General features: G+C 33.6%; 1 protein-coding gene across 1 annotated transcript; it reads right to left on the reverse strand.

Moving 5' to 3' along the window:
• Window positions 1–910: 910 nt before the first annotated feature.
• LOC134265630 (Golgi to ER traffic protein 4 homolog) lies at window positions 911–10,689 on the reverse strand. The gene is made up of 9 exons (XM_062747860.1): window positions 10,541–10,689; window positions 5,790–5,868; window positions 4,690–4,771; window positions 3,283–3,438; window positions 2,842–2,980; window positions 2,308–2,448; window positions 1,915–1,990; window positions 1,685–1,754; window positions 911–1,110 (listed from the first exon to the last, which is right to left on the reverse strand). Exons 1-9 carry the CDS (start codon window positions 10,654–10,656, stop codon window positions 980–982), a joined length of 990 nt encoding a protein of 329 aa, XP_062603844.1. The 5' UTR covers window positions 10,657–10,689; the 3' UTR covers window positions 911–979.
• Window positions 10,690–10,812: the final 123 nt, after the last annotated feature.

Consider the following 10,812-nt stretch of genomic DNA (forward strand, 5'->3'; position numbering starts at 1 on the left):
GATTTTTTTCTCTATTAGTAGAAGCCAGGTTAGTCATAATCATCTTTTCAAAATTAAGAAATTAAATGAATATAATATGTATTTTTATATTAATATGCATATTTAAAGAATAACTCTTCAAAACAGGTTATATTTTTATTTTAAAATTCAGTTTATTTAAATTTTTTCTGATATTTCTCTAGTTTTCCAATATAAAATCAACAATAGTGCATGATTTCAATCCAGTACTGATAAAAAAAGACGATAAAAATTTAATTTTTCAGAAGGTGATTTGCAAACTGTATCAGGACAATGATCAACAGGGAGGACAATTTTTTGTGTGACCTAACATATATATTTTTTTAAATTTTGAATTTAAATACCAAATAAAAGACTTTGGGGATATAATTATTGAAAAAATTGTAAACATTTATGTGTGACAATTATTTTTCATCCTTGTAAGTCATTATAAATTTTTATCACCTTTTTATCATTGTGAAAATCTGAATGAAAAATAATTTTAACATCTATGTAGCAAAATTTATTCATTTTTCCTACATGTATAAAACATAGCTTTAGTTGCTATATTTTTCATTTTTGAAAAATAAAATTGAATCATCCGTCCTTAATATCTGATATAACCAGGCAATATGGACAAGAAATGCTCTGATGACCCTGCCTCAAATGATATTTACAATAATCAAAGAAAGATAACTCTAAACATATTGATGTAATTGTTCCTTTATCCAACTGATATTTTAAATACAGTCAATTTTTACCTTAAAATATTGAAAAACTCTTTTTAAACTCATCATATACAAAAGCTGTGTTGTTTGTTTCTTGGTATAAATTTGAATCCATACAAATTACTTTATCTAGAGACCAATGGTAATTGCCAATATTTCTTTTTCAAATAAATATTTTTTTTAAAAATAAATATTCAAATGTAATACACATTGCTTCTAAATAACCGAGAATCTGGTAGAAAGTCTGAGTTTCTTTAATCCAGCTCCACTGGGGATAAAGAAGTACTTTGGCTGGTAGTGGACTGATGGGCGGGGCCAGCCGACGTCGATTGCTGCAGAGAGTCATCATCAGCATCATCTCCCATAATGCTTTGTAGTATATTTCCTGTTTAGAAAATAAAAGTAAAAAGTGAATCTGAGTCCTCAATACAAAATATAGATGGAAAGCTTTTGGTGTAATAGTTTACAACTGTAAACGTTTTTGCATAACTATATGAGCCATAATTTTTAAAAAAATTGCTCTTAAGAATATTCTTACCGTAAATCTGGAAATTTTTACGTCGATTTTACTCTGCAAATTTGGGTCAAAATGGTGTTGATTAATCTTTATGTTTCAAAATTTTGTGAATGACCACTGCTTTGTTTACATTTTCTTACTGGTATTTTATTTTTAAGAAAAATATTTTTGCAAATGCAGTGAACTCGCAAATTCGCTAAAAATTTATCTACAGCAAAAATTTCCAGATTTACGGTATTTATTTCTATGGGATATGTTAAGATCCTTTATAAGTCCCAACTTAGATCAAAGTGGCAAAGTTTGAACGACACTGAACTTTCACTAAGAAGTGACATTAAATGAGTGAGTACCACAAAGTTAAACTCATTTTCAGAAAGCAAAAGAAGCAAACTGACACCTTCCTAAATTCTCCAAAAGAAAACTGTCAAGTTGTATTTCTTACCAAAGAGGCCCTGAGACTGTTTAGGAGGAGGTGGTAATCCAAAAAATAGCTGTCCTATTTGGTCTAGATACTGAAACAAAATTAAACAGTAGTGAGAAACAGTCACCACATTTTCCCACTGGATTATAATTCTGTATCTTTTGCATAAGAACTACAGATTTAATCTACTATTTCTGTCTGGATATAAAGACAATACCAGCCAAGGTCATATTAAGGTGATAGCTACAAACCTCTCTATATGAGGGATCTCTGTTTATTGATACTTGATATTTTTCACATAAAATAGAGAACACAGCAACTCTTCCCCTGTAACAAAAAAAATATTCCAAAATAAACCAAGAAATATTACATGATGATACAACATTGCACTGGCTGCCTACAAATATTTTAATGAATTTGTTATGTTGGTTCAATGTTATAAAGATGCCTTCTAAGAAGTTAATATTGGATTGTTTCTCTTTAGAACATTATAGGGCATATGGTAAACTCAGAGGATATTATTAACATACAAATTTGTTATGCCTTAAGTTAGTGGATTTAAAAAAGTTCAAGAGGAGGGTCACTTAAAGTAGGGAGCACTCAGCAGGGTATATACGGTAGTATTCAGAAATACATGTACTTACCCTTCTACAGCTAGCAGTAAGAACCATAGAAAGTTAAGGAGAGGGTGAACATAAGGGGGACCACTCTGTACTTCAGGGTGATCTTCTGTGTATTTAACAAAGGCAACCTGTGCTGTGTCTTTGTTTTTCAAACATAAATATCTGAAATACAGTAAAATACATTCAATAACAATATGGATTGTCTTAAACTTTATATGAAATACATGAGAAAAATGTTTAATGTTAAATATCAAAATTACAAAATATAAAATCACAAATTCCAATTAAATTCCGTTTTAAATTTCCCAAACAAAAATAAGATTTGTTCATTGTAGAAGTAGACTTTGGGCTTTGCAAGTTTTCCGTAATTTTAAAAGAAAAATACATGTAATTAGTATTCTTTTTAAGAACCATTTCAGTTGTAAAAGTTTAACAATTTTAGAGCATATGTTACGTATCTTTATATATTTAATATTTTTTTGAAACACATGCCTTATCAAATTTAATATATTTTGTATTGTTAATGATAGGTTGTCAAAGAAAAGTAAAACTTACTGCAGAACTGCCTGTGCTATGAACAAGTCTACTTCACTTGGGTAACCACCTTTTATATGGCACTCTATTAACATAAGGGCACAATTCTTTCCATCATGTGAATGTATGAGATGATACCTTGCTTGAACATAATTCTTTTCTACAAAGAAAGAAAATGCACAGTATTAAATATACATGTATTTCTTTTTGGGAGGGGGTGTTTAGATCAAATATCTTACTGCAATGAAAGTGATGCCAATAGAAACCTTCTTTACATCTGATTCTGAGTTAGTTGATAGTGAGGAGATTTAGACACATTACTAACTTTACTTAGGAAAGATGTTTTCTTCAGACTTAACTGAGTCTCTGTTAAGTGTTAAATGTTTCAAGATATACCCAGTAATACTGTTATATGTTAGTGTTGGGATGTATTATTGCAAGTAAATATGAGTACAAACTGACCATCCCAGAAGGACAGTCCAAGCTTCTGATGGAGATCAGGATGACCCCGCTTGTGTTGTGAGTTGACCTTCATGGTCCATCGCACAGCGGCCACCACAAAATTCTGCCTCTCTTCACTATGCGGATCCATTCCTCTGAACAAGGTTACTATTTTTTCTGAAAAACAAAAGTTTAGTAATTATAAATTTTTCAACATTAACTTCATCCAAAATGAAAGAAAAAGTGAGCTAGCTCACATACCCCACGCTCCCCTAAAACTTGACGGTGAAACACATAATGAAAGGCACAGCGCACTTTAAATACATAGTATAGATCAAAAAGGGCAATAATTGCAAAAAAAAAAATCTTCACATCAAAATGTCTTGCACATGAGGACATTTAAATGTGGAATTAAGTTTCTCGCAAAATACTGGAATCCAAATTTCTGGGCAATATACAAATCCAAACATTAATTTGAAGTGGTTGGGGGGGGGGGGGGGGGGTGAGAAATTTTCTTGAATAATAGGCAAAACTCTTTGGGATAAAATAATGGAATATGTCCTAAATATCTGCATAGGTTGACAAAACTATGTACAACAGTTTAAGAGGAGTGGTGCTGACAAACTGTTCATCTCTATATTCAAAATATGGCAAAAAAGTCTAAGTTGGAAAGTGTGGAAATTCCCGGAAAAATAAAAGGAATTGGAATTTCCTGATGCACATCTACATATTGTGTCCTAAATGCCTGCAAAAGTTGACAAAATTCTGTGCAGTGGTTAATGAGGAGTAGCGCTGACAACTGTTCATCTCTATATTCAAGGTATGGCCAAAAACCTAAGTTTTTAGTGCAGGTTGTCCCGGAAAAAATAAAGGAATCGGAATTTCCTGGTAATATGCACATCTACACATTGTGTCCTAAATATCTGCAAAACAAATTCTGTGCAGCAGTTTATGAGGAGTTGTGCTGACAAACTGTTCATCTCTATATTCAAGGTATGGCCAAATGCCTAAGTTAAAAAGTGCGGAAATTCTCGGAAAAAATAATGGAATCGGAATTTCCTGGTAATATGCACATCTTCACATTGTGTCCTAAATACCTGCAAAACAAATTCTGTGCAGCGGTTTATGAGGAGTTGCGCTGACAAACTGTTCATCTCTATATTCAAGGTATGGCCAAATGCCTAAGTTAAAAAGTTTGGAAATTCCTGGAAAAAATAATGGAATCGGAATTTCCTGGTAATATGCACATTTACACATTGTGTCCTAAATATCTGCAAAGTTTGACGAAATTCTGTGCAGCGGTTTATGAGGAGTTGCGCTGACAAAAAAAGAGGACTGACTGACTGACTGACGGACGGGTCAAAAACATTATACCTCCCGCAACTAGTTGCGTGGGGTATAACAAAGCTTTATGAGAAATGTGAATACCTATCATGTCCTCTGATACAGGAGTTTCTGACTGATTGAGGAGCTCTATCAGTAAAAAGGACAAATCTGTAAAACTGGATGTCTGAAAATAGAAAGACGCAATAATGATTAAAAAAAGACTGATAAATCTGTGACAATAGTAGCTATGTAATATAAACTACAGTAGTTTGAGCTATATGGACCTGGATATTGGTCTTTGTACATCTGTAGTTTAGAGAAGGGGTTTATAAAAGAACTTATGACTAAGACCAACATTTAATTCTGCTCATACTTTGTTTTTTACAATGATTCAAAAATCGTTTTAATATTTTTAAGAAGAATTTTACAGGATATTTTTAAGCTAGCAAACTTTGAACAGCATCGTTACTTTTACAAATTTTTACAACCACTTAAGTTTTTGGTCTTAATTGTAAGTTCTTTGTAAAACAGGCCCCAGGGGTCCTAGGTTTGATTTCTGGTTTAGCCATATATTTTCTTTTTTCTTTTTGCTGCATATTGTGGCCAGTATGGAAAGGGGGGGGGGGTCTTGTTCATGTTCTGTATGCTGGTAAAGTGTGAGTTTCTGACAAAGTGAATTTGTGTTTTTGTGTCTTCAAGGTCAAAGACGGTTGAATAAGAGAGAAAATGGTAGTTTGAGGATACTTCTGTGTTTAAATAACCCATTGTGGCTTTGTTGTTCTTGTTCCTCAAAGTTTATTCCAGGACTGTGTAGTAGTTTCATCTCCTATTGTGGCTAATTTTATTCCCAAGGGCTACTATTAGGACAAACTTGAACTCATATTACCAGAGGATGCTTCCATATCAATGCATGTATGACTAATCATGCCTTTGCTGTTTTTGAAGACTTTTCCCTTTATATATATATTTCTCTATGGAATTCTGACTACCTATTGAAGCAGCTCAGACCCTCCCTGGGATCATGATTTGAAAAAAAAAAATTTGCACTACCTAAGGATCCTTCCATATAATATACATGTACTGTAAATGTGACTAATAATTCCCTTGCTGTTCTTTAGAAGAGATTTATAAAATTTTTTAAAAATATATATATTCCCAATATAAAAAGCCTGATGTATTAAAATTAGGAAAAATAAATATACCTGGTCATGTTTCATCAGTGTTAAAGCCCCGTGATATAGTAGGCTTGCAGCTTCTTTGTACTTTTTTTGTCCTTTATATCTAAAATAACAAATGCCAAATAAAACATACGGTAGGTATGAAAGTTTACGTATGTGACAATTCAAAATGTAAAGTTAAAAAGTCACATAAGCTTCATATTGACAGATTATGATTTAAGCCAAAAAAAAAAAAAATTATACAAGTTCAAAAAATTGTTAAATAGTTCTTTGGCAATTGGTATCTTCAGTTCTTATGGCATGAAAGACTCTGTAATTTGTTAACAAGTTGTATCTTAAATAGGTCTAATGACATATTGAATGAGTCTATAGTTAAGTTGTATCATTCTTTAACGTTCATTGCAGCTCTAGTGATTTTGGATCATTGGGTGCAACATAATTATTTAAATTTATTAATTTCTTAATTGATAGGGATAAGTAGAATTTTTTTACAGGAATAAACATAGGTAATCAGAGATTACAGAGCTCACCTCAACGAATGTTGTCTTTAAGTAAGGCAAAGTCACACAATTAACCAAAAAAAAAGTGTACATTCCAAAAATGAAAATATTTAAGCAATTTTGATCTGATACTTTGAAATAGACCTACATAAAAAAATTTAAACTAGTTCTTCTTAATGAAAATGTAATCAAAATCCAGCATCTGAAGCAAATTTGAGATTTTCATCTCTTGATGCAACATTTGTGCAAGTTCGGTTTATACTATGTTATATGAGCCTTATAGGTTTTTGGTAATAGACCTGCAACCATAACTTTTACCTGGTCTATTATCTGAAAAATGTATGTCAAATTCAGCATCCGAAGCAAGTCCATTAGTGTGCATCCTAAGATGTATCGTCCATGCAAGTTTGCTCATTATAGGGCTCATAGTTAATTGGAAATGAAACATGTATTAAAAACTAACATTTTCAGTCATCCACAAAAAGTAGGTCAGATTCAGCATCTGAAGCAAGCCTGGTAGTATGCATCCTTAGATGTATCATCCATGCAAGATTGGTCAACATAGGACTTATAGTTACTTGGAAATGAAACCTGCACCAAAAACTTTAACCTGTTCACTCAACCAGAAAATGTAGGTCAGATTCAGCATCCGAAGCAAGCCCAGTAGTGTCATCCTTAGATGTATCATCCATGCAAGTTTGGTCAACATAGGGCTTAAAGTTACTTGCAAATGAAACCTGCACCAAAAACTTTAACCTGTTCATTCAACTGGAAAATGTAGGTCAGATGCAGCATCCGAAGCAAGCCCGGTAATATTCATCCTTAGATGTATCATGCATGCAAGTTTGGTCAACATAGGGCTTAAAGTTACTTGCAAATGAAACCTGCACCAAAAACTTTAACCTGTTCACTCAACTGGAAAATGTAGGTCAGATTCAGCATCCGAAGCAAGCCCGGTAGTATCCATCCTTAGATGTATCATCCATGCTAGTTTGGTCAACATAGGACTTATAGTTACTTGGAAATGAAACCTGCACCAAAAACTTTAACCTGTTCACTCAACCAGAAAATGTAGGTCAGATTCAGCATCCGAAGCAAGCCCGGTAGTATGCATCCTTAGATAAATCATCCATGCAAGTTTGGTCAACATAGGGCTTAAAGCAACTTGGAAATGATATCTACACCAAAAACTGCACCAAAAATGTTAACCTGCTCCAAAAACATTAACCTGGTCATTCCTTTGCTGAAACTGCAGCATCTGAAACTTTGAATGGTACAATGAAACACAGTAGAACCATCTTCCATGCATGTCTAATCAATATAGGACATAAAAGTACTTAAAAAGAAAACTGCTCCAAAAAACTTAACCTTAACCTGGGACGCCGACGCCGACACCGACGCCGACGCCGACACCGACGCCGACGCCGAGGGTATTACATAAGCTCCCCCAACTTCGTTGAGGTGAGCTAAAAATGTTTTCTTATGACATCATGTGACGTCACAGTCTAGACTGTGTCTGACAGTCTCTTGCAGTCTGAAGTTAAGAGTTGGTTAAAAGTTGAGCTGTGTGACTCTGTGTTTGCCTGGAAAGTCACATTGTAAAACATGAGGCCCATGGGCCACATCGCTCACCTGAGCACATGGGCTAGTTAAAAAACACAAATCAGCTCAGTATAATGAAAAGTTTACTAGATTGGGTAGAAGGGATTTGAATTTTTTTTACTTGAAATTGTCACTATATCAACAAAACATACATGTATAATTTTGCCATTCTTCAGAAGAAGAGTTTCAAAGCTTTTTCCTATATATTTCTATGTAAAGATTTGGTTGCCCATTATGGCCACAGGATGTTATAAACTTTCCATATTAATATCACCAATCATAGCTTTGCTGATCTTGAGAAGATGATTTTAAAATGATTTTAATCGGCTATTGTGGCTCCGCCCTACTCCCGGGTGTCATGATTTTAACAAACTTGAATCTTCACTACCTGAGGTTGCTTCCACATTAGTTTCATCTTTGTTGGCCCAATGGTTTTGGAGAAAAAGATTTTTAAAGATTTTTTTCCTATATATTCCTGTGTAAAACTTTGATCAGCCATTGTGGCCCTGCCCTACCCCTGGGGGTCATGATTTGAACAAACTTGAATCTAAACTACATATGAGTTCCATCTTTCCTGGCCCAATGGTTCTGGAGTGGAAGATTTTTAAAAGATGCCATTAATTTTTCATTAATTCATCATTATCTCCCCGTGGAAAAGGGCTTGGCCCTTCATTTGTACAAACTTGAATCCCCTTCACCCAACGATACTTTGTGGCAAGTTTGGTTAAAATTGGCCCAGCGGATCTTGAGAAGAAGATGAAAATGTGAAAAGTTTACGACAACAACAACAATGACAGTTGACGGACAAATTTTGATCAGAAAAGCTCACTTGAGCCTTCAGCTCAGGTGAGCTAAAAAAGTGTATTATTATGCCCGTAACCTTCCATATGGGTGAGTGACAAAAAATTGGCGGCGTGAATCGAAAGTTTTTACAATGCATGGATTCATAGCTCTCTGCTTTATCTGTCTGAATTTTCTCAAGCAGAGAGCTACATTTCTGCAGCTACAAAGTGATTTGATAAATTTTCTAAAATCCATCTGGTCCTTACAACTATATTTTTTAAATCTCCATTGTTAGATAGTTTACTTAATTATGAAAGCAAGTATTGAGTCTGATCACAACTATTTATGGTATCAATACATTGTACCACAGGGGCATCTTATCCACTCTGTTCTCTACTTCACATATAAAAATCCTTGTGTATTTTCTATATATTCGATCAATGCATACTATCTTTGCAAGATATATAACTGTATTCAGCGGCAGCTCACACATATTGGTCCGACCAAAATAATTCCATCATGATAAGTAGATACAACATTATTGTTCATGATAAGAGTAAAGTTGTGTATGTCATACGTTAAAGAAATCAAAAATAACGTCAAAATATCATTAGAAAGTCACTTTCCCCCCGAAATGCAAATAAAAAATATCAATATTCCTACGCTCGCTCCCTCCTCAGCCTTTTTTTTTACGTGTTTGATAACAGAGAATAATTAGGTCATTCTTCGATTCATATCTTTTCACCAATGAATTGATAATACTATATCAACAATTGTATTAAGTACATGTTTATAGTCCGTTAATTATCATACAATTTGTTCTTAAAGAAAAAATTTATCATTCTGTGTGTGTATTATTAAATGACGGAATTTTCAATCCCTGGCCTGCTCGTGTGTACACTTTGTAAACTGTAGGGTATGTGTGGCAAAACGAGAACTGCATGGGTTGGAGATTCGGGTTCGTGTTGAAGTTCAGCATACCATTATACATTGTATATAGAACTTGAATAATGTAAGTAATTTCTGCGACAAATATATTAGTATATTTCAGTTATTTTCAAAACAAAAAAGGTTTTCCATGTTTTCAGTTTAGAATTTTCCGACCCAGTCCTGATTTTCCCAACCCGGCCATTTTAAACACAAGTTGTTGCAGATGCAAATATGTTAGAACAAACTATATAAAGTTCAACAGGGATTGTATAATTTTTATTAATCAGAATTGGTATTTATATGATCTAATTAAGAAAAGAAAAGTTTTGTCTGACACCGTAACTTCTCGGCAAAACAAAACGTGTTTCTCCGAGCTCGCTGGATGCGTGTGACAGCTCCATTGCACGTGTGTAGACCAAGGCTACAGGTACATGTAGGCCTATGTGTATACTGTTTGTTAGGAGACTGGGTGACCGTAATGCTATGGAATCACGATATTTACAACAGTTCCATAATTCGACAGTGCAGTTTTTTTTTATTAACGTCATTATAAACACTGTTAAACATATTAAATCTAACAGTCGAATATCTTTAGATATGGGGTAACCCATATCTATTCTTGTTATATGTGAAGTAGAGAACAGAGTGGATAAGATGCCCCTGTGATTGTACTGAGGAAGGAACTGATTAGAGATGCACATTGCCATTTGGCAAGATTGTTACACTTACAGAGTTGAAATAAAAATGAACTCCTGATTTAATAAATTATTTTCTATTTTTATCTTTGTTAAAACTTCAAATTTAAAATTCTTTGCAAAAATCAACTTTCGATTGATCCTTCGAGAGATTATGTTAAAGGACTATGATTTCTGAGAAAGCTGTTTCACAATGAATTGCCAAGAAATCATCACTTTTGAGGAATCCTTTCGAGATTAAACATCGAAAATTAAATAAACATGCCTGAAATACAATGTTCTATACATCTGATGTGCTTCATAGTAGTTTCCAGCTTCCACACAAGATTGACACTTCGACAGAACACGTTCAATTCCTCCACTTCGACGATCAGTCGCCATCTTTGTTGTGTACTGACACTTTTTCAGATTTTTTTTAGATGGAGCGAAGGAATAACATTATTCATTTAAAAAGGAGTGAATTAGATAATAAGACGAATTTACGTAAAATTTAAAGAAAAATAATTTAAATGTTTTTTTTAAGTTCAAAATATATCA

The sequence above is a fragment of the Saccostrea cucullata genome, unplaced genomic scaffold (assembly GCF_032062105.1).
Source record: "Saccostrea cucullata isolate Sc308-1 unplaced genomic scaffold, CSIRO_AGI_Scuc_v1 ctg157, whole genome shotgun sequence".
Classification (NCBI taxonomy): Eukaryota; Metazoa; Mollusca; class Bivalvia; order Ostreida; family Ostreidae; genus Saccostrea; species Saccostrea cuccullata.